This window comes from Dermacentor albipictus, unplaced genomic scaffold (genome assembly GCF_038994185.2).
Source record: "Dermacentor albipictus isolate Rhodes 1998 colony unplaced genomic scaffold, USDA_Dalb.pri_finalv2 scaffold_16, whole genome shotgun sequence".
NCBI lineage: Eukaryota > Metazoa > Arthropoda > Arachnida > Ixodida > Ixodidae > Dermacentor > Dermacentor albipictus.
In genome coordinates this window covers 7585459-7610339 of record NW_027225570.1, presented here as the reverse complement: position 1 = coordinate 7610339, position 24881 = coordinate 7585459, and the positions used below count along the sequence as shown (strand labels likewise).

The 24881-nt window shown below is 47.0% G+C and overlaps 1 protein-coding gene across 1 annotated transcript in view; it reads left to right on the top strand.

The window, feature by feature from the left end:
• The window catches only part of LOC135901675 (multidrug resistance-associated protein 1-like), a 140517-nt gene that overhangs the window by 19041 nt on the left and 96595 nt on the right, over positions 1-24881 (top strand). Inside the window, exons 2-7 of the mRNA XM_065431518.1 lie at positions 12974-13150; positions 19262-19387; positions 20233-20370; positions 20746-20883; positions 20952-21013; positions 23881-24009. Coding sequence (XP_065287590.1) covers positions 12974-13150; positions 19262-19387; positions 20233-20370; positions 20746-20883; positions 20952-21013; positions 23881-24009 — 770 coding nt within the window. The remainder of the gene's footprint in view (positions 1-12973; positions 13151-19261; positions 19388-20232; positions 20371-20745; positions 20884-20951; positions 21014-23880; positions 24010-24881) is intronic.

Genomic DNA, 24881 nt, shown 5'->3' with positions numbered 1-24881 from the left:
CGGGCGGGTAGCGACGCCTCTGCTTCCTGTAGTGCGCCAAGATATCCGAGTACTGGACTACGTTTTTAGAGCGCAGCTCTTTGGCGTCCGTTCCTGGGTTTCGCGTCGGCGTTGTCGTCGGCCTCGTAACCAGCTCCGCCCCCCTTCGCTGGAGTGGGAGACGAAGGACGCGAGCCGCGAATGGCGGAGACCAATGAGAGCGGCCCCTTCAGTGACGTGCGCGCGCGATGCTGGTGTCATGCGGACCCTCCTTACGGCTCGATGCGCACTCGTGTCTGGTCTCAGCCGATCCGCTCGTTTCGTACTATCGTCTGCTCGCGCCACAGCTCTCGCCCGCACCTGTTTGGTTCTGTTGGGTCGGTCTCGTTCGCGCTTGTTTTGGTTGTTATTGTGTGAGATTGTTTCTTAATCTGATTGTATGCGCTATGCGAATTGTATAGTACTTTCTGGAAGCCATGCGGCACCAGCGATCACACTGGAACCTTTGACGAGTCATGTATAAACGCCGGCTCGCTTGATCCGCAGATCAGATTTTCGACCATTACCGACTCTGCTACATGTCTCTCTCAAATTCTTTGCTTCAAAATATCGCGAAATGGAAACACGTATAGAGCTGCGCTCAAATTTCGCATTAGGGAGTATCGTAATCGTCGGATAATTTTTTTGGTGTAGTCTCCAGTGAGCAGTTAACCTGGACTGAGCATAATAATTACTCGCGTTCGAAAGCATCACGCTCAGTCGGACTAATGCATAAATTAAGGCTTCAACCAACCTGTCTAAAAGAAGTCTAAATATTACCCTTATCCAGTCGATTCTCCATTACTGCTAATTCGGATGGAGTAGAACATCTACAAACCTAAACTCCTTATTTATCTTTAAAAAAACCAATTCGAGCAATCGTTAATGTTGCCTTCACTTCAAGTACACGAGAATACTGGAGACCACTGGGCCTTCCGAACATCTATAAGTTAATAACACTTCGACAGGAAATACAGGCTCATTGTTTGATCCAAAGCAAACCTAACCTTAGTTTTTGCTCAGTAGAATGGCCTCTCTCGCATAACTCCTGAGGTTAGAACTAACTATGGGCTTCAGACTTTTGAACATACCATTATAACTTTCTTGAATGACAACAAAGATATCGAAATGCTAATACACGAGTTCCCAAGTAAAATATTTTACGAAAACAGTTATGGATCTATTGCTTGGGTCATAACACACAACTTCGACCTACTGTAGTCTTAACGTGGCAGATTATTTACAGCGTTGGTAGATAACGGTGGTTTACTTATAGATTTTCTTGTGCTCTCTTTCTTGTTTCTTTGCACAGCTGTAATTTCAAGAATTACTATGTGGAAACATTTATAGATTGTACAGAGTTCTGGATGTTCCTATTTTGTGCTATTTTAATGTTACCATAGAAGAAAGCTTGTTTCAAATGCAGTGTTTGTCACCACCAGGAGGGTAGGCCTCGTCAGGCATACACATCATTTAGCCTCCCTCCTGATGTGGCGATGTAAGTTTAGATGCTGTATATAAAATTAAAAAAGAATAAGCTTGAAACTTCGAAAGGTGACGACTTGTCTGCATTTGCGACCGGGGACGAATCATGGTGCCACTACTACGAGCCTGAAAGTTGACAGCAAAGCTTAAAGTAGAAACATACGAAGTCACCACCCCCAAGAAAAGCAGAGGCCGTCATTTCTGCCGGAAAGGTGTTGACTATTTTTTTTTTTTAGATCGTCAAAGGCCATTAATTTGCTAATCCTCGAGAGACTATCAATCGTTTCCGATATTGTGAGACGCCGGAGCGGCTGCGTGTCGCAGTCAAGAACAAACGACGTGGAAAATGTAGTCTGTTCTGCGTGGGGTACGTGTTTGTTCGAAGCATTCTGAACGTCAGGGCTTGAGGCCTGGTGAGCTTATTGTGAGGTGTGCTGTATATTCTGCGGTCTAGGCAAAAGTGCTTTATGATCTCGTTTTATGTGGAGGGAGGGTCCCGATTCTCGCTGGGATGGTCACGACCAGAATAGGTGGCGTCGCGGAAGGTTAGGTCTCGCGCGCTCCTGTGAGCCATCTCATTGAGATTTCGAGGGGCGTCCTCGATCTCTCCGAGGGGTGCTGGGAACCAGCAGATAGTGTGATGCTGCAGCGGGGCGGATCTATTGATTATTTGTAGTGCTTGTCTTGCAACTGCTCCTTTCTGAAACGCTTTGACGGCCGAGCGTGAATCGCTATAGACGTGGGTGCTGGTCGGGTCTGTGAGCGCGAGTGCGATGGCAACCTGTTCTGCTATCTCGGACTTGTGGGTCTTGACTGTGAGAGCGTTTCTCACTTGACCTATGACATATGTACAGATGAATACATTTCTTATGATGAAGACTGTAGGTTCAGTAGTTGTCTGAATTTATCATTGCTCCTTTGAGCGACAGCGCTGTTAAGAAGCGAATTCCATAACCGAATCGCTCTTGGTAGAGCCGACAAGTTAAATGCGTTTGTGTTGCCATAAATGCGAGTGAGGCTTAAATCATTATAAAGTCATCGTGATGTGCAAGACGCGCGTTCCAGTGGCAAGTTTGATGGCTTCATTTGGTGAACGTATCTATGGAGCAAGGACAGAAGTGCTATGTCACGTCGGCTACTCGGTGCTTGAGTATTTATGAACTATTTTTTACGTTATTAACCAAAGAAATGGAATGTATGCCCCCGGTATAGAAGTATAAATGCAATTTAAACAGTCCCGGCACTTTACCTTGGCAATTCATTACAAATATTTGGCACTTCTTGTAAGTAATCTCGAAACCAGAAGCCTCTACCGTTACACTTCTTTTGGTGAGGCGCTCCTCCGCAGGGAAGGCGAAAGGAAGCTTTTAGAATTCGCGGTGGCCTTCCAAGGGCACCTAAGGTTTAGGTAGCATGGAGCAATCAATGCTAGCGATGGCTTGCTAACGCAGTTATCTTCTGCGATAGCCGCTGCCTGAATGATGAGTCTAGTGGTTTCCTGCCCGTTGCTTGCTATTATTTCTCTTTTTTTTTCGAGTGGATGACATTTGCATTGGGAGCAATAGCTCCCAAGGAAACCCTCTCACTTTTTGAACTTGCTTATTATGTTCCTGTAGTCTCACGTTTAGGCACCTTACCATTTCTCCCGCGTAACGCTGCCCGCAGGAAAGAGGTATGCCATACACTACTCTTCAGCATTCGATGGAACCCTTTCTGGCCGCAATGTTGCATGATTTTGATTGTCTGCTGACAGGGCGGGTGTTTGCGCATAACTGAGGTAACTTGGGTGCGGAAAAAAAACGACCGAAACTCACGCCCTTTGGCCTAGTTTCTTTAGCTTATTCGAGATAACATGGCTGTATGGGATGACTGTTAGATTAGTGCGAACAGTATCACGTGGGCCAGGGGGGGGGATTACAAGATTGCAAATTCCTACGCAGCGTCTGTGAAACAGAAACAGTAAGGCAGCTAGGATAGCGAACAGCCTTCAAACGAGATATCTGCGAGTTAAAGCGTTCTTGTACTGAGTGGTAACAGAATTTCAGCAAGGCATTCTTCAAGCATGCTTAACAATGCCGCGTTTGACCACTTTGCTATGGGCTGATGCAAAAGGCAGCAGGGGTTTTTAGCGCGGGGCTCATATTTCGAAGAGACACGCTCGCCTAAAAAGGACAACCTGAAATCGAGAAACTTCAAGGCACCATCTTCAGGACGTTCGTGCGTGAGAGTGAGAGCTTCCAGGCATTCTCCCAGTGTCGTCTGGATGGATGAACCAAAAGCCGACATCATTACATGGTACAGACGGGAAGGTGCCTGAACGTGACTACGGGGACATAATCAGAAAGTTCAAAAAGGGAGAGAGGGTTTCCTTGGGATCCATTGCTCCCAATGCAAATGTCATCCACTCCTTCAAAAAACAGAAATAATAGCAAGCAACGGGCAGGAAAACACTACTCAGCATTGAGGCAGTGGCTATCGCAGAAGACAACTGCGTTAGCAAACCATCCCTAGCATTGACTGCTGAAGAATTTGCATTCCTGGGAACTGTGTGTGAGGCCGCCATAGGCCTTCGCGCGGCCATGGTGCGCTCTTGCTAGTGATGCACGATTGCAACTGCTTATGTTCAAGTGCGCGAGAGTATATATACATACCTTTTTGCAATAAACACTAGTTGGAATTTTGCGCTTGTCCTCGTCGCCTTTTTAGTGTCCCGCATCCACTCTTGCGCTTGTCACTTCAGCATGGAATACCAACTAGCCCGGTCTCACACCCTCCCCCACTACGGCGTGTCATATAAAATCCCAGATATCCAATTACGCCTGCAATAAAATCCAATTACGCCTGCAGTCTCACGTAATAGCGAACGGTTTCCGGCATCTGACTGGCCGATCTGAAGTCTACAAGTTAAAAATATGCTTAGAAAGCTATTCGCTTTTTAACCTTTCCAAGTAAAACCATCGGTAATTCTAGCGATAATCGGTGTCTTCGAAGGTGGGGTGGATCGACGTAATGGTTACTCTTGCAGTGCAAGAATTGTCATACGTGATTATTTGCGCTTCTATTGCGTGGGCCTTTATTCGCGCTTGTAATATCTCCACACCCGCAAAAAAAACCACCGCGTTCAGTGTTCTTCCTGTAATCCGTTGGTTTGTCCGCAGCAGTACACCACCTTCTTTGACTAATATCACTCGCTGGAAAACTGCTTTCTGGGCTGTGCTATCCTGGTGATAACTCTAGCGGGTCAACGTAAATGCCCGTTTTACAAAGTTTCCACCATTAACTGTGGTAGTTTGCGTAATACGAAAGCAACGTACTGTATTTCGCGATGCAGATAAGCCCATTGCAAGGTTTTTCTGTAGGCTTACATAGCGTGTTTTCAAATTCTGACCGATATTGAAGCCAGTGTACAATGACGCCTAAAAGACAGATAAGCCCAAGTATTGTAACGCATAGGGACCACGTCTGTTCGACTTGACGGCACCTCGCGCCAGCAAAAAAACAATGCAAAGGAAATTATTAGTATATTTTAAAACCTTGCGTGCTCGGACCTTAAGCAGTGTCGCGGCTTGCTATAAATGAAAAAAAAAAGCATGGACTTGTGCGCCGACGTATCCGGGCAGGATGTTCAGCCGCCATTGCGTTCGGAAAGCACAGTAGCCTGCATCGTAACCTGCGGCGCAGTCTTCGCGAATATCAAGCAGCGTTGTCGGAATTGGAAGGAGCCTTGTCAGGAAGCTCTACCTTCAGACCAACTCGCCTCGCCGCTGAAATACACATGAAACGTAGAAATGTTGTAAGCTGGACTGACTTGCGTTGATTTATTGTTTTTGAGAAAATGAGAGTAGTCCCTCTAAGAGGAGCTTCGAATATGTTAAACATCCCGAAAATTGGTAAACTAGAAAAATTAACAGCATCTTTCAAAGCGCCTAATGCGGACGAATCTGCATTATTTTTGCAGCTTGTCACAATTGATACGTTTACGAGTATTTTGCGAAATCGCTACTCGTAAGTTAGTGATATACTTCAGAACGGTATCAAACGCATGAACTTTGTCCGCTTTAGACCTCTCTATAGGCGCATACAGCTTGCAGAATTCATATCGTCATTCATTACTGAGTTACAAAGTTGAAAACTTTGCACTCGTGTTTAAATGTGAAATTCTGAGTTTGTAAAGAGTGACGGTATAAATGAAAAATCTGCTTTGTACAGTCACTAGACTTTACCTGTTCCCCTAAATGCGGCAAACCTCGTCAAACTCGGTGCCGCCATTGCCTAGGGAAGAGCTTTCGGCGCGCATGCTCTCCAGGTGGCGGCCGCCCGCTTGTTCATCCGCCTACGGCAAGTACGCCGATCCGCTCCTCCAACAGAAAGGCCGCTGGCTCAAAACGGGGACGATGCGTGGATGCAGCACCGCCACAGCGGGGAAGGCGACGGCGGCGATTTTCTCGACACTGCTGAAGCGCCTCAAGTGCTCCCCTATCTAATCCGCTTTGCCATGCGGGAACCGTTATCTGGTTTAGCCTTCGGTTTCGCGTTGCTCACCCGGGCGCTCGCCGTTCGTTGTAACTCGGGCCATGGATGCAGGCATTGTGAACATTATCAGTGCGATATCCACATGAAAGGCGACAATCTGTGGAAGCTTGGGCAAGTTGTGTGTGCGCTCGTTTCGTCCTTGTTGAAAAACACAGGCAAGAACTTTCCGGTTCAGAAGGTTGGCGAATGTTGAGACGGCATGTTCTAACACGACCGAGCGTTCACGGAACAAATAGCGACACTCCGGTGTAAGGTGCCCTCATGCCTATTCCGTTAATCACTGGAATATTTCTTGCTAATTTCGTTGTAATATTTTTGGAGAATGCCACACTCTTCCATACGTCATGTTTCGCATCACTGACAATATATGCTTAAGGGGGTGGGGCAAATCCCAGATTTTCTACTTCACTTAGCACTGTGCAAGCTATTTTAAAGCCACCCAGCTTTTGCTGCTTGCACCGTTGACTTTCTAACGCATCGTGGCTGGTGCGGCATGGGCTATGTCGCTGTTGCGAAAGGGCACCAGGCTTCAAGCGTACGATTTCCTCGTGCGTCCTTCCCTGGAATATAAATCACCCATTCGGTATCGCTATGAGATCACCCTTACCAATGTGCACGAAGCAGTCCAGAATAAAGCAGCGTGATTCATCTTGTCATCCTACTCGCGATTTCAGAATTACATATCTGAAGGAAACGCTAACCATGCCGCCGCTCGCAATGCGCAGAAAATTGGCTACATTATGTTTTTCCCACACTATCGCAGCAACAAGTCTTTGCCCGGTCACACATTTTGCCGCCACCTCATATTTCACATCGCATCGATCATGCCTGCAAGGTTAACGCTATCTTCGCTCCGGCGGAAAAGTACAATTCGCCTTTAACCTTATGAATAGATGGGAAGGAGTTTCCCTCCAGAATTGCCACGACAAGCCTTCATTTCATTCAGCATTGGTAAGGTTCCTAGAACCCTAGCACTTTTCATAACAATACTTTCTCCCAGAGCACTTTCTCGCGTCCACTATTTTGTTCTTTTTTTGTTAATTGTGCACATTTGCAAGAATATTTACCCTGTTACTATATTTTATAACTTGCTGTAACAAATGGCTCTATTAACCAATGCTCCTTCGTTTATAAAAAAATTGTGTTCTGCCTTGTGCAACACTCCCCCCCCCCCCACCCCTACCGAATGTAATGACCCTTGTGGTCCCTTAGAGTATCTAAATAAATAAATGCAAGCTGTTCTGTATCTTGTATGCGTGATTTCTAAGAATGTGGGCACTTTTCGCTTCACTTTTCTGAGTGCTCGAAGCCTGCTGCACCTCCGACGAGGGTCGGCCCGGTATTGTACTATCTCCGGGATCGGCTTACATATTTGTCCACGGAGGCGGACACGAAAAAGGCCAACCACCGAGAGGCTCGCAGCTTCACTGTAAAACTTCGCGTTAACGTGGGCACCCGCGTGTTGCAGAGGCATGAAATTGCTTGAGGTTACACGATGCAGTGGATTAAAATCAAAACGATTATAGGCGTCAATTTGTGTGGCATTTAATTCCCTGTTTCAAAAACGTTCTTCACATATTCAAATCCATTCACATACATTGTGACATGTGCGCTTCATCTGCATAACTTGAGTGCATTTAATTATATACGAAGGTTTCAAGAAACGTTCACACGAACGAGCGCTTTGGATCTGTCATGATTATTTCTTCAAACCTAGAATGACATCGAAAGTAGCAGGATGCAATAACCCTCGTGCTCTCGTAAGAAAGACTTTCTCAGAAGAAATTGAGTGCAGGCAAGATGAGGGACGAAGAAAGTGACACTCACACGCGCACACTTTAAGTTTCTTACGAGAATAAAATATTGTTATGCCCACGAAACGCGTTTATTGACAGGGCAGGGCAAGTAGAGTTAGACGCGATGGCCTTGACCAGCTGAGCGCCTATCGAGATTCGGCTAGCCAGCCACACGTAGTCTTCATCCTCCACCTGTCTTGTATGTCCCAAATACTGTTTAGGCGTAAACACTCTACGCACATAAGAGTGTCACATTTCCCTCCGCGCAGACGAAGCCCGCCGGACAAGTCAAACAGGCTGTGAAAAAAAGGGCGTTAAATGAGCGGCATGCGAAACATCAGTCATTGCTGACCGTTGGCCATTTTACGTGAGGCGTGCTATGCGGTAGGTTAATTCGCTTATGTGATCAGTAATAACATAGGGTCACACATAGTGGACCAGCAGATTTTCACATAATCCACGTTTTCTGGTTGGTTTCTAAATCCACACTGAGTCAGCAGGGTCATATCAAGTGTCGGCGGTGTTAGCGTGCCTTCGAGCGGTCTTGTGAAACAAGAGTGCGCAAAGAAGGAAATCGTCGGGCCCCTTCAGCAAGTGACGGTCTTGGATATACAAAGATTATCGTGGCTTGAAAACGGGAAGATAGTGTCTGGTGTCTAGTGTATAACGATGAGGACAGCTAAAGAGGCTTGTTAATACAGCCTATCTTATCAGCGAGGCGAACGAGCATAAGAGACTGCAGCCCGTAATTTCGTGCTGTGGGGTGTTAAATGCGTACGTAAGTAAAGGTAGCTCGCTGTCCCAGTTATGATCTGACGCCACATACATCTACAGCATGTTAGTACGAGTTCTGTTCATGCGTTCCGTAAGGCCATTGGTTCGTGGATGATGCGGGGTAGAATGCCGAGAATTTGAAGCACATAGACGAAGCACCTATTTGACCACGTCTGCAGTGAACTGCCGCCCACGATCACTGATGATGGCTCTGGGAGGTCCATGCCTGAGAATTGCAAAATACCACCGAAAGTATCGCAGCTGCCTCACAGTAGCGTGTCAAGTGATCGGTACACACGACAATCCAGCGATTCCTACCAGATTACCGCTGGAAAGGACCGAGAAGGTCGATGCCGACTTGTTCAAAAGGAGGGCTGGGGGTTAGCACTGAATGTAGTCGACCAGGAGGAGCACTTGTCCGAATCTTTTGACGTTGACACTCTCTGCAGCTGGACACGCACTTATCGGTCCTCTGACGCATTTTAGGCCAGTAGAAATAGAAATAGAAACTTTGTTGCAATGGATGGATGGATGGATGGATGCAAAACTTTAATAAAGTCCTGAGGTACACGACTCAGCGCGCTGCGGGCCGCTCCCACGTTGGGACAGTCAGGCCTTGCCCGACCGCCGCATCGTGGGCCCTCTGGACAGCCCATAGTTGCGCCCCGGCATCGGGGCTCTTCATAGCGGAGAGCCACTTGTCCTCGTTGATTTGCAATGGAAAATATTTGAAGGAGGGGTGGTCGGAGCCTCTCAGTCCAGGGCCCCACTGGCCTCTGCCGCCTGCCTGACCTGGCTAATTAAGGACTTTTGTCCTGCCAGGTCGGAGCGGGCGAGCTGTGCCTCCCGCTCCATTGGGAGGCACAGCTCGCCCGCTCCGACCTGGCAGGACAAAAGTCCTTAATTAGCCAGGTCAGGCAGGCGGCAGAGTCCAGTGGGGCCCTGGACTGAGAGGCTCCGACCAGGCCAGTAGAAAGTTTCTTGAACGCGATTAGAGCGTTCGTGCCAATCCCAACTGGCCAGATGTTGGATCGTCATGCATAGCGCGTAGGATGGAGACACGGCGACTCTCCGGGACCACCAGAAGATATCGTGGGCCTGCAGCAGAATAGTTATTTTGTAAAGAACCCCATCACGAACGCGAATACGAGTGGATGGTGCTGATTCCCTTGCAGTAATGAGCAGTGGCTCTAAGGCTGTCTTTTTGTTGTTCGCCCTTGAAGGTATTTACATCAGGAAATCCTGGATCTAGTGATGAGAGATAGCAGACGAAGTTGTCCGCGTCGCAGTCCGTCCTTGGAAGCGGCATGCGCGAGAGGCAGTCAGCGTCGGCGTGCCGTCGGCCGCTTCTATAAGAAATGCTCAAGTCATATTCCTGTAAACTGAGTGTCCAACGCGCAAGCCGGCCTGCCGGATCACAGATTCAGCAGCCAGCAGAGAGAATGCTGGTCTGTCACAAGTATGACCGGAAGCGCTGCATTGCGAAAATCACTGCAAGATATTCTTGCTCTGTGACGGTGTAGTTTATTTGATTTATTTAGCAATACTGTAGGCCTTGGCAGGCCCATACAGGGGTGGGGTAGAGGGGTATTCAGTTTCGATCACTAAATACGATACATTTGCACATCAATGTACTCTTCCGCAACACATCATTCTGGCCAAGTATCAAAAGCGCACATACAACTTCCGTGTTATGGCACTGGATGAAAAAGATTCTAATTTGGTTACAAAGCTGGACACATTCACTGTCAACATCCCGTGGCAAAGAACTCCATAACTCGACGGACGACGGAAAAAAACTTAAATGCGTTGAAACGGGTGACGTATGCTCTGAAGTGCTTATCGTGATTTATTCGTTTAGTGTGGCGATGTGCTGGTGCTGATCTTTGATATTCAGACTCATGACAGAGCACAAGCTTCATGGCGGAAACGCGACGCCGACTGGAAAGTTTGGGAATGCCTGCTTGCTTTCCGAGTGCAGTGACGCTTTCGTACTGAGAATACTTAGAGTACATAAATCGTAATGCTCTATTCTGCACCCTTTCCAGCCTATCTGCTAATTACTGTAGCTGAGTAGTTCCATACCACGCTACCATACTCTAAGATGGGTATGACTAAGGTTTTGTAGGCGTTCAACTTTACTTCAGCAGCTGTCATGGCTAATTTCCTTCGTAAAAATCCTAGTGTTTTAAACGCTTTTGCACAAGTATTATTAATATGCACATCCCATTTCGAATTACGCGTAAGTGTTATTCTTAGATATTAGACGGTGTCTGTTTGTTTGAGCTCGGACCCATTTAATGTGTAGTCAAACTTCAGTTGCGATTTCTTATGACAGGCTCATACATTTAGTTTTTGATACATTCATTTTCAGGCCCCACTTCTCGCACCACGGAGCAATGTTATTTAACATGTTCAGTTTCAGTTGATCATCTAGTTCCCGCACAACTGTGTAAATCACGCAATCATCAACGAAAAGACAGATTTTCGCCCCATCATCGACGCAAGAGCTGTATAATTAATATATATGAGGAATAATAGTGGTCCAAGCACGGATCCCTGTGGTACACCGGAAACCACTTAGAGGTTCTCCGATTCACTGTAATTTATCATGACATATAGTGTGCGGTTTGATAGGTAAGCTTCTATCCATGCTATTACTGTCGAATAATTGCCGATTAGTTTTAACTTGTCGATTAATTGGCAGTGCACGACACGGTCATAAGCCTTAAAACAATCAATATACTGTCAACTTGTTCTCTGCTATTTATTACTTTCGTGAAGGCATGTGTTATTCATAGTGACTGAGTTACTGTCGATATTCCTTTCCGGAAACCGTGTTGCATCGATTTATTAAGTTATTTACTTCCAAATAACTCATAATCGACTTATTAAAAATGTGCTCCATAAGCTTGCAGCAAGCAAGAGGTATGGGTCTGTAGTTGTCAACCAGCTTTTTATTTCCTGCTTTGTGAATGGGGATTTGAGCGAAGCCAGTCAGTAAGAAGCGTGGCAGTTTTTAGTGAAGCGACAAAAAGTGCGTGCCGGAAAGGGGATATTTGTTGCGCATAACGTTTAAAAAAAACATTTGAGATAGTCTGGACCAGGTGACTTTTTCGAGTGAACGTGTAAAAGCAGGTTTAGCACGCCATCCTCAGTCACTGCTATGTCAGGCATCAAAGAATTAAAGGTTGTTTCGGGCATTCTTACCGCAGTTCTCATGAAAACAAATTGGAAATATTCGTTGAAATAACTTGCTATTTTGTGTTCATGCTCAACGACTACTCCCGCAACTACTAATTTTTGGCGTGGTTTTTTGGCTCCGCCAAATAGCTTTCATTGATTACGAGAAAGCGTTTGATCCTGTCGAAACCTCAGCAGTCATGGAGGCATTACGGAATCAGGGTGTAGTCGAGCCCCATGTAAAAATACTGAAAGATATCTACAGCGACTCCACAGACACCGTAGTCCTCCATAAAGAAAGCAACAAAATCCCAATAAAGAAAGGCGTCAGGCAGGGAGATACGATCTCTCCAATGCTATTCACAGCGTGTTTACAGGAGGTATTCAGAGACCTGGATTGGGAAGAACTGGAGATAAAAGTTAATGGAGAGTACCTTAGTAACTTGCGATTCGCTGATGATATTGCCTTGCTTAGTAACTCAGGGGACCAATTGCAATGCATGCTCACTGACCTGGAGAGGCAAAGCAGAAGAGTGGGTCTAAAAATTAATCTGCAGAAAACTAATGTTAACAGTCTTGAAAGAGAACAGCAATTTACAATAGGCAGCGAGGCACTGGAAGTCGTAAGGGAATACATCTACTTCGGGCAGGTAGTGACGGCGGATCCGGATCATGAGACGGAAATAATCAGAAGAATAAGAATGGGCTGGGGTGCGTTTGGCAGGCATTCTCAGATCATGAACAGCAGGTTGCCATTATCCCTCAAGAGAAAAGTATATAATAGCTGTGTCTTACCAGTACTCACCTACGGGGCAGAAACCCGGAGGCTTACGAAAAGGGTTCTACTCAAATTGAGGACGACGCAAAGAGCTATGGAAAAAAGAATGATAGGTGTAATGTTAAGGGATAAGAAAATAGCAGATTGGGTGAGGGAACAAACGCGAGTTAACGACATCTTAGTTGAAATCAAGAAAAAGAAATGGGCATGGGCAGGACATGTAATGAGGAGGGAAGGTAACCGATGGTCATTAAGGGTTACGGACTGGATCCCAAGGGAAGGGAAGCGTAGCAGGGGGCGGCAGAAAGTTAGGTGGGCGATGAGATTAAGAAGTTTGCAGGGATGGCATGGGCACAATTAGTACACGACCGGGGTTGTTGATTGCAGCCTCTCTCTCTTCGCGCAGGACAATTCCTTGACGTGGGACGCCGAGACGCCAGACTTCACGCCGTGCTTCCAGGAGACCGTGCTCGTGTGGGCGCCATGCCTCTTCCTGTGGCTGACGTCGGGCTTCGACGTCGTCGCCTTCAAGCGCAGTCGGAACCCGCCGCTGCCATGGACCTTCCTCAACATCGCCAAAGTGGTCAGTGCGAGTTCTCGATGCAACACGCGCACGCACGCGCACGCACGCGCGCACGCACGCGCACACGCACACGTGTGTGTGTGTGTGTGTGTGTGTGTGTATTTGAGGTCGAGACACACACACACGTGTGTGTGTGTATTTGAGGTCGACACACACACACGTGTGCGTGTGCGTGTGCGTGTGCGTGTGCGTGTGTGTGTGTGTGTGTGTGTGTGTGTGTGTGTGTGTGTGTGTGTGTGTGTGTGTGTGTGTGTGTGTGTGTGTGTGTGTGTGTGTGTGTGTGTGTGTGTGTGTGTGTGACAGACGGAATTTGCTTCACAGAACACTGGCGGCCGCGAAGTGGCATATAAGCACGGAAGCTTCGGCGACTTTCAATGACTGCCTGTGCAGCACGTAAAAAAGTGGACGCAAGCTAATGAAAGCTTATAACGTCACCTTACGTTACACTGCCGTAAATGCGGGTGTGAACCAATTCTATGAGACGCATCGGTTGTCTTTAAGCATCGTTATTAACTAACAAGTAGTAATAGCGTAATCCTTCGTAGCCCTGAGGAACTGCGACACTGGCGTTAGCCAACGGTGACTGGCTCCGTTCAAGAGTGAAATGGATCGAGTACTTCACCTCCCGTTTTCGGCCCATGTTCGCGCGCGTGGGTTTTGTTCTACTCTGGTGTTATGCTTGTCCACTATTTTGTGTATAAGTTTGAGGTCGGCGCTCGTCCTGCCTCTTTAATCATTTTGTGCTGTGCAGCTGCATCTCGAGCTGTCGCTCGCTCCAGGAAAATTCCGCCCGAGTGCACAGATGGCTCTTGTGCTGCTGACCCCGAAGGTTCAATTTCTTTCAACGCAGGTCGCTTTCAGTGTGGTCACAGTGGGTCAAAGCAGCCGTCTGCTTATATGCTACATGCGTATGCTCCACCTAGCCATAAGCATAAGCTTTCATATAACCCCCAAATTAATGCTGCAATACAGAAACTTGCCAGTGTCCTTATTCATGAGCCGGTGGGTGCTCAAGTCGTGTCTACAGCCGCCTGTATTGCGCGCCGCGTTGCGGCGCGCAATACTACCCGCCGCTACCCGCTACCCGCTACCTGCTACTACCTGCTAACCGCCGCGTTGCGCGCGCCCCGCTTCCGCGCCAGACCTTAAGTGAAGTCATGGGATGGACACGCCACAGAAGAGGGGCTCCTCCGTTGCTAGGCAACATTAGGATGGGCGGAACATACGCAGAGCGGCCCCTTCAGAAACTTACTCTCCAGAACTTTTCTCGCTCAAAAGTCGAGGGAAACTGGGTGTCGCTGTGACGCGTTGAACGCTGGGAGTTATTGCTTCTAACAGCTACGCAGTTTGCACTGTCATCTCATAAGAGGGCTTATGAAGTCAAACCTGTCTTGTACTAGGGATTATGGGCTGCCACATTTACTTATGCGGCCGATTTTCAAACAATTGTTACTCATGTATAAATTCCGAAGAAACTCTGTAGGAACAGATTCGACCTTACTTGGATACCGCCAAGTCTTTCATTGTGTCGGGCAAAAACCGGATACTCGAAAATACGTAACGTTTCTTGTTGGTTGTGCAGCATTCTGAAAAACGTCCGCGCAGTCTAAACACCCAGACTGAGCGCAGGTTAACAGATGTTGTATCGTATAGGACAAGCGACGTGCCTGCGTGCAGCATCTGCGGCGCGCATGCCCAGAACTTGGGTACCCCTTCCTGTGGCTGGTATAGCGCGAATAAACGCTGCGGTGCTTTTTGTTTGCTCCGAACTGATCCCTGCTGTCATTATTACTTCAACAACAACCTTCGCGAAATGCGAAGGTTGTGGGTTCGGTTCTCACCTGCGGCAAGTTGTTTTTTCATCCACTTTAATTACCTTTAACTTATCGTTTCTTCATTTCGTTTATTAAGCACAAGTAATTTCCCCTATGTTGTCCTTGGTGTCAGTGTTTATCGGCTTCTTATGATATTGCTTCAACTCTAATGATACATGGTGTCAGAAGGGCTCCGTTTGCACGGCCGTGGTGCTCGTGTTAAAGAAGCCGCACGGAACATGTGAAGCCAGCGGAGCCACTCCACTTCACTAGCCAAATCACTACACAGTGGGAGCTTTTCAAGCAAAAGTTTGAATGATTCTTGCTTGCTTCAGAGCCCGACAAGAAGCCTCGACAGGATGCCACGACGATTTCTTTGCTGCTAACTGTGGCAGGCGACGATGCACTGGAAGTTCACAACTTCACGTTTGATGACGGCGAGAGCCGGGAAAGTCATACAACTGTCGTCGCCAAGTTCGATAGCTACTGCGCGTAGCACCTCAATGAAGTGCGTGAGCGCTACCTGTGTCGGCAGCGCGTCCAAGCTCAAGGTGAACCAGTAGAACAGTTTGTCAGAGAGCTCCGGAAGATGTCGCACTCCTGCAATTCTAGCACTATGGCACAGCCGTTCATACGTGACCAAATAGTTTTTGGAACAAATACTAAAGAAAGACGAAAGTTGCTGCAGGATAACAAGTTGACCTTAGCTAAAGCGGATGAAATCTGCAAGACTGCGGAAATGACTGCTGCGCAAAACGAAATCTGGTCTCGAGAACAAAGATAGATCAACGCCGTTAAAAGACAGCAGCAGCAGCGCGACGAACAGACGTCAACGTGCAAATGCCGTAGGTGTGGACGTAGGCACGGTCCGCGAAACTGTGCTGCATTTGGAAAAATCTGCAGTAAATGGCAAGGGCAGAATCGTGTTGCTACACGTTGCGACGTGAATAAGCCAGTTCGTGAAGTAAGGACCAGCGAAGCGGAATCGGACATCCTTGACGTATCTGTCAACAGCTTTGGAGCAGCGCGTGACCGCGACCGGGTGGTCCGAGTGAAAGCTGCGGCTACGACGCTAGCCTTCAAGGTTGACACAAGATCGCAAGCCAACCTGCTGCCATTTTCAGTGGACAAGAAGCTGCCGCCACGGATACCCTTGACTACGAGCAACAGTATCCTGCGAGTGAAGGAATTACGGTCACTGACCAAGTTTGATGAATAATCTGTAGTTTCGGAACGTCAGATTATTACTGAGCTGGACAGGAAATCGTCGTCGCTTATATAGCCAGCACATGACGTCATGAACGTGCGTAAACGGCAGGCATAGTCCCTGGTGTCCGGTTCATTGTAGCTGGCGTCGATTGAATGATTAGAGATTCTAGCAGCCGTCGGGATGACACGTTCTTTTCTTTGGCAACAACAGTGGCAGTGTCCCAGTCAATCTTGTGATTATGTTCATGCGCATGCTCGGCAATGGCGTTCGTCGTGTGGCTATTATTTCTTACATCACGTTTATGTTCCTTGAGGCGTCTGTAGAACTTCCCTGTTTCACCAATATATACTCTGTGGCTATCAGCGCATGGTATCTTATACACAACTCCTGGGAATGATTCAACAGGTAACCTGTCTTTCACATTCATGAGCTGGTTCCGGAGCTTGCTGGTCGGGATGTGGGCGATGCGCAAATCGCATTTCGAAAATACGCGCGACAGTGCCTCGCTGATTCCTTGGACGTAAGGGATGGCTGCACGTGCACGGATTGCCGTGTTGTTCTCCGAGCTAGGCTCTAATATCCGCTTCTCGGTCCTGTATATGAAAAGACTAGGGTAGCCGTTGCGGGTTAGTTCACGGGGATCGTCCGTAATTCCTTTTTTAGCGCATCGTCGCCTGAGCAGACGCGTACGGCGCGTGTTATCGTTATCATAAGTTTAATTCTTGTCACCCTGTCGGCCATAAGACATCCGTAGTGTCGTCACTGATAACACGCGCCATTCCAGACCACTCTTTCAGACAGCCTTTCTCGCTGCGTGTGAGGGAGCTTAGTCATGAAATGCATGTTCCACTCCTTGAGCTTCGCCTAATGCATCCAGCCAAGCCGCTACCTCCTTGAGAGTGGCAGCTGATACAATGCAATATATCTTTCATGCAAGTTACAAAACACGCTCCAGAGATAGAAATCCACATGCATTTCCGGGAACTCCAGCACAAACACTCCTGCACGGAGTTCTACACAGACGCATCGAAGTCACACGACGGGGTGTCCTACGCAGCCGTAGGTCCATCCTTCTCGGAAACCGATGTACTGCATCCGGAAACTAGCATCTTTACGGCTGAGGCCTACGCACTATTGTCGGCTGTGAAGCATATCAGGAAATCAAAACTCCAGAAATCAGTCGTATATACGGACTCCCTTAGTAGTGTGAAGGCCTTAATGTCATTCTCTAACCACAAAAATCCGGTAATGAATGAACTCTATTCCGTTCTGTGTAAAGCGTATATAGGTAACCAGCATATCATCATATGCTGGGTGCCAGGTCATAGGGGCATCGAAGGTAACGTTCTGGCGGATCAGATGGCCACGTCAGTTGCATAGCATTCTGCTAATCTCACCGCTGCAGTTCCTGTCACAGATGTGAAGCCCTTCTTACGGAGGAAACTACGGAACCACTGGCAACTCCTATGGGACGCGGAAACAAATAAGCTCCACGTGATAAAGCCAGAGTTAGGATTCTGGCCCTCTGTAACAAAATCACGCCGAACAGACGTCCTATTCTGTCGTCTCAGAATAGGACATACATTCGGCACCCATAATTTTCTACTCACCGGAAATGACCCTCCAACCTGCGGTAGATGCGAGGAGTGGCTTACCGTCCTCCACGTCCTCCTGGAGTGCCGGAAAGCCGAATCTGAAAGAAACATTTTCCCTTAGCATACCGGCAGCACATTCCCCTTCATCCAGTAATGTTACTCGGCCCAGAACCGCTATTTGACACCAACACAGTCCTAAGTTACCTGAAAGATGTGGTGTTGCATGTTGTTAGCCCCACATGTTCGTAGCGTCTGCTCTCTTCAGAGGATGGCGCTGTGATAATTCTTTCGTATAGCACGTGCCTCTAGGCCCTTGTGTTTCAAGGGCTCCGGCGAGGCAACAGTGCTCCAGGTATTTTTACTATCTCATATATTTTCTATTCTGCGTCATTCCTTTACGATGGATTTTGATGTTCATAGTATGCGTCATTTGTCATCGACATAATCTTATTACAGAAAGATTTTACGCACTATACAGCGACTATGTTCAAGGGCTCTTTACAGCCACGCCACACCAACTTCATAGGTCTCATACCTACATAGCAAACCCATCACCGCAGACCTGGCGCTCTTTGGCCATATCTGGCCCTTGCGCGCCAATAAAAACTATACATTCATATTCTCTCAGATCGTTAAGACTGACATGTTACCCGCCGTGGTTGCTCAGTGGCTATGGTGTTAGGCTGCTGAGCACGAGGTCGCGGGATCGAATCCCGGCCACGGCGGCCGCATTTCGATGGGGGCGAAATGCGAAAACACCCGTGTACTTAAATTTAGGTGCACGTTAAAGAACCCCAGGTGGTCGAAATTTCCGGAGTCCTCCACTACGGCGTGCCTCATAATCAGAAAGTGGTTTTGGCACGTAAAACCCCATAATTTAATTTTTAATTTAAGACTGACATGTCTTATCTAAGGCTATCTTACGATTGCTTGTTAGTGAGTATTCAGCCATTAACGGTTTGAAGTTCCACAATTGAAATATGTGCTATCACGTTGCCATTTACCATTTACCCATATTTATAACTTGGCAATCTTTTTTGAAACCCTTAGCATTTGTGCTGATAGCCGAAACACGGTGCGCCCTAAGAAAATCTGATTTTTTTGCTGTGCCGCGTAAGTATTGCATTCTATTTAATGCAGTGCGCGTTTCTCTCAGTTGAAGAACCGCGTTTTCACTTTGAATAAATGAGGTTCCTCAAAGCGGCATTTTAAAAAAATGTCAACAAATGTCTCGAGGGACGAATTTCATGTATCACGTTTGAGCGGTACACATATATCTATGGCATGCCCTAAGAACAGCGTCTCCAATGAGTTCATGCATTGTGAGGCCTGGCTATGACACCCTAATTTTGCAACCGTTGCCCTGATGGAACAGCTCTTAAAGGTGAAACAAAGCAGCCATTTATTTCTAACCCCGTGAAGATGTTGCCATCTTGCCTAAAGCCACACGTTTCGTACAAGTGTGACCACTGTTTCTTCTTTGCAATTGCAGCTGCTTTCGCTGGTCTTGGTGGTCGTCTCTGTGGTGGAGATTTCTCAAGCCCTCACTCGCTACGCAGAAGGACAGATCGTGTTTCCGGTCGAATATTATGCACCTGTAATACGTATGGTGACCTTCGTAAGTTATTTTCCTGATTTTTGCGCAGTGACGTAGAAGGATGCCCGTTTTGCTGTAATGCGGGCTATTATAGGTTATTCCAAATGGGATTTAATAGTAATGTCTGGTCAATTTTCTTCTATCCATTGATCTTAGAAGTAACTGGATGTATCTGCGGTGTATTGATTTCACTGTGCCGTCAGAACGTCTTAAGGTCATAACGCTATATATAGCGTTATGACCTTAAGACCTTAAGACGTTCCAGAAAATACCCGTATACGGGTATTTTTCTGGAAGTTAGAATTGAAGACTGAAGCTAAAGACAAATGTGGGACAGCGACCCTTGTATTTGGTTCTAACTGGTGGCTTACCTGGAGGCTTACGAAAAGGGTTCTACTTAAACTGAGGACGACGCAAGGAGCTATGGAAAGAATGATAGGTGTAACGTTAAAGGATAACAAGAGAGCAGGTTGGGTGAGGGACAAAACGCGAGTTGGACATCTTAGTTGAAATCAAGAAAAAGAAATGGGCAGGGCATGTTAATGCGGAGCGAAGATAACCGACGGTCATTAAGGGTTACGGACTGGATTCCAAGAAAGTGGAAGCGTGACAAGGGGCGGCAGAAAGTTAGGTGAGCGGATGAGATTAACAAGTTTACAGGGACAACTTGGTCACAATTAGCACATGACTGGGGTAGTTGAAGTATGGGAGAGGCCTTTGCCCTGCAGTGGGCGTAACCAGACTGATGATGACGATGGTGGCACTGCAAGGTCTCAAAACACTATTTTTATCGCAAGAGTATATATTCATGGCTGGAAACGCAATTAGAATCCTTCGAATTCTCAATGCGACCGCTTTTTTCCCAGGTTCTGACCCTTGTGCTGATAACAACCGCTCGTAGACGAGGCGTCTATACATCCGGCCCACTGTTCATATTTTGGTTGCTGATGTCTCTGGCTTCCATTGTGCGGTACCGGTCTGTTATCTTGCAAGTGTTCAGTGAGGTGAGAGCTTGCCATTACTCCTTCGAAAAAGCGTGTCTAGTACGAAGCGTTTCGAGTTGAAGCAGAGAAAAACTAGACAATGAGTGTAATTGGAGAAATGCTTTCGCATATCTATAGCTGTAAGGTATTTGATTGTTCTTATACGTATCATAACCACACTGCAACTTTTGGTGCTATTTCGGCTGCATATGAAATATTACCGCGTAAGGTCCTAACTTTACGTGTGCTTGACCACAGCTGCGATTACAGCTGCGACATTGTCACCAGCACTGTTCGTGAACAAAGTAGAAGGTGCTCAAGAATTTCTCTCTCGTAATGTCGGTGCGAACGATTGCTTAGCCTGAGTCATTAATTTATCTTGCTCGATGCCGGCAGGATGTGGGAAGTATATCGGATGACCAGATGGAGTTTCGTTTCATCACTATCGTGGTCTACTGTCCTGTCCTCGTGGGACAATTCCTGCTCAGCTGTTTTGCAGACACTGCTCAGCCAATCAGTAGCAAGAGGGCGCTGGTGAGTACCTGACGCCGTCACGACCATGGCACTCCTGCGTGACGGTAACAGCGTTTCCTCCTTTTCAGAAAATATGTCCCGAAAGCAGTGCGTCCTTCTTGTCCAAGCTCCTCTTCTGGTGGTTCAACGGGTGAGACAGTTCGAACCGTCCCTACGGGATGGTTCTATGCAGCGTAATTGCTGTGATGCCAATAGATAGCTATTCGTGCACCGAAGCTGGTGCATGAAATATTTCGAGAAATATGTCAGCTTACTTGATACCATACAAATTGCGTAAGGCTGCGCAAATGACCAGGCAGTAAAGAAACGTCAAATACGAGAGCTCGATGTTTGTAAGGTGCCACTGAGACATTTTGGGTGCGCATTTACCAATAGAAAAAAATTGCAGATTTCGATTCAGTTGGATAACTATATTGGCTAAAACAGGAAAACCCCGTTAACTCAAAGTTGCAAATAATATACGGAGTTTCGAAAAAACAAAACCACAAAATATAAGCCCCGGGCTGCGCATACGCCCCGCAGAGCCATTCAAAAGAGGTCCGAGTAGCCTAGAAGCTGTATTTTCGGGAGATTGCGAGATAGGCGACTCGGCAGCCAGAACGTCGGTCGGGCAACAGCGATCTCCGCACAGAGCCTGTGTGCAACAGCTCAGCCTGTGTGCAACAGCGCACAAACGCACACAGGCGCCCACGTTGTCCTGAGCCCAGAAAAATTATACGCCGGGAATAACGCCCCGAGGCCGGGATTTGGTGGCCATGCCTACCGCTCGATTTTGTGGCACTCTTACATTCACCGTTCTCGGCTGGCTTATTCCATCAATTACGCGGACGGACCGTTGCTATGACCACTGACAAGGTGCATAAGAGACGCTACAAACTCGTGGCCCCAAGCCAAGAACATTCGGCGCAGCTTGCTTAGCGCGCACATAACGCGGCATTGCGTAACGCGCTCATTCACTGACTCAGAAGCACGGTGAGCGAGCAAGCTCTCGCGCACACGCGAACATGCGTGTTCCAGAGGCCACGTGTACCTTGCGCGCTTATCGCGCTCATTAGAGTGACCCAGGATGAGATCGCAGCCGGCCGTGGCAGGTGCACACGAGTGCGCCTGCCGTGGAGCCGGATTCGCTGCAAACTTGCGGCGTTGTCACTTTTTGGCGACGTCACCGCTGTGCACAAAAGTGCGAAAACGTTTGCGCAGTTACTTCTTGCGCGGTGGAAAGGCGGTGATGCCGGTTTCGAGTACCGGACCAGGACGAATTTTTCTTGAACTGCGAGGCTTTTCTTTCGAGGAAGCCGTATGGGTTTTCTTTGTAGCAATTGCTACGGTCGGGTAGACCTCTCATTTTCGCTTAATTAATTTTTCATACGTTTTCGCAGTCGAGATGTCCGGAGTACGGCGCTAGAGCATTTCGACACAAGGGGAGCCAAATACATGGAGTTTACACGAAGCCTAGAAAAGATTTCGCATTGACCGATTTTTTCGAGATATCAGAGTTCGAGCTAACGAGGGTTTACTGTAATTTCCATTGAAGCTAAATTATATATATATATATATATATATATATATATATATATGCAGATAATTTTGTACAATTGGCAACTCTGTGTACATTTTGCACAGTACTAGGTACTCCTGCCTCACCGACTATGCGTAACAGCGCAGTTGTGGGTCCTGCAAGTTGTGTTAGTATTCAGGATATCCTACCAGAATAAACGTTGCAGCAGCAGACGCAGCGTAGATACCAGTAAGAGCACGCAGGCACTGTCAGCATTCCGTGAAGAGCCTTCCAAGTTTCTAACAGTGCCCGGCTAATATGCTTTTGCCAGAGTGAGAGATGACATTGAAGTCTAGAGCGCAAGCTAAAGGCTGCGCAAGTTTGCCTGCTAAAAGAGTTGAATACAAAGCTAACTTAACTGAACCAGTTGAAACGTGTACAAGCATTGCCAGGCCATCACCGGCAGTTTGCCGCTATCCTTGAAAAGAAGTGTACAGCCATTGTATTCTACCACTCCTGACGTATGGGACAGAAACTTATAGGTTAAGAATGAGCCAGGATTGAAATGTGAAGGACTGGGCCACGACTTATGGAACAAAAAATGTGAGGTGCTAGATTAGGAGACAGTAACGAGAGTTAGAGAGCATACGGAGGTCACCAGTATTCAAGCTAGCATTAAGAGAAAAAAAGTCTATTAGAGTCGGTGCCGATTGAAAAGAGCTTTCGAGGATGCCAGGCCGAGTGAAAATAACAAAACTTGCAGGCCTAAGACTGGGTCAGCTAGAGAAAGGTAACTGGGAGAAACATTTGTCCTGCGTTGAATCTGAACAGGCTGATGATGATGACCTGAGGCTTTTGGCAGTGTAATTCTTTGTCACCACAACGTGAGGATATTGGCACAATTTCACATCAATATAAAAATGATCAATTCTTTAAGGTCTGTGTTTTCTTCGATAGGATCGACATGATACCACTGCTAACATATGGCGTCTGAACTCACGTTTTCTTGAGGTATCAATAGCGCACGAAAAGAATTATTGCATCTAGACATGATTTATAAGAATTTATGGAAGCATCCCATTTTTTTCTCCCTCATCTCTCAAATCCGTTCCCGGTGTCTATTTTTCCACTGCAGCATAAATGGCTGATCTCTCCGCTTTTCTGTACAGAGTCGAGGATGTTTATCGGCTCATTGTCGTTGATTGTTGATTATTTTGTGACAAATCAACCAGTAGGGATTTTGCCCGTGTTCGTCTAAATATCACAATGAGAAAAACTTGTGATTTGGGCGTTGCTCAGTGGCAACAACAAAATGTCGTCACATCACACGATAATGTAGGCGGGATTTGGAGCATCGTCTTTAAGGAGACACGGTGGCCCCTGGCACCAAGCTCGATGTTTTTACCTTTGTGTTATGTCATGCTCCGACTATTAAGATTCATAGTTCGAGCTAAGATAGTTCCAGCTAACTTACGCTGCGGCGGTGTTTCCTTCAACAGCATGGCCATCTTGGGATTCATAAGACCCCTGCAAATGTACAACATGTGGTTCCTGGATCAATCCAATCAGACGGCCACGATTGCGGAGAACTTCTCCTACCACTTCGAGAAAGAGAAGCAGAAGAGGGGGTACGTAAGTTCTCACTCGACTGAAAACTTGTGCTTGAACTTGAGAATGGGATGTCTGAATTAACTACGTGTATAAAAATTAAACACAATTTTTTCTTCCGTAACCTTGCCCGACATATTTGTAGGTCGGAAAAAGCGAAAAACACAAAGTACACAAGCAAGATAACGGGACGAGGCTGGAATTAAATGAATTCTGATTATGGATAATCACAAATATTTACCCCTGGCAGTCTTCCGCTGCATGCAAGAAAATCATCGCAAAACCCACCGAAAAGCCTAATGAAGAAACAGATCATCGCGTAATCGGGAACCTTAATTGCTTGTCACCGATGCCGTCTGAAGGTATAAAAAAGCCTCCCTCTTTGTATTTCCTTGATGCGTACGTCCTTCACTGGTTTACACCTTCACTCATGCACATAATTTTTCGCGATCAAGTTCTTTCAAAACCTTTCAAAGCATTATTCAATGAGCCGCATCATAAATAGAGAGCTTTAGAATAGGGGCCCCAAACGTTTTGGGGCCCCAAAGAAATAGCGTCGAAGCCACTGCGCATGCGCGAGACGCAAACTGCGTTTGGGTTTTGCGTTGGGAACGCTATTTCACCGATTTAGCGGTAGCTCAAATAGCGTTACCAAAAGCTTTGCGTCAACAAACATGGCGGCACCCATCGAAGCGACGGCTCTGACCTAGCACCAAACTGGGTTCGATTCGCGGTAACGCGTGAAGTTCGCAAGCTAGGAGAAGTGATTGCAGTTATCGCTTTCTCTCAACTAGCGTGTGTTATGAAGATTGATTCATTAGACGCCGCTGATTCCGAATTCGAGTGTGGATTTTATGGCTCGTAGGCCCAACACGGCTAAGCTTGGCTGGTG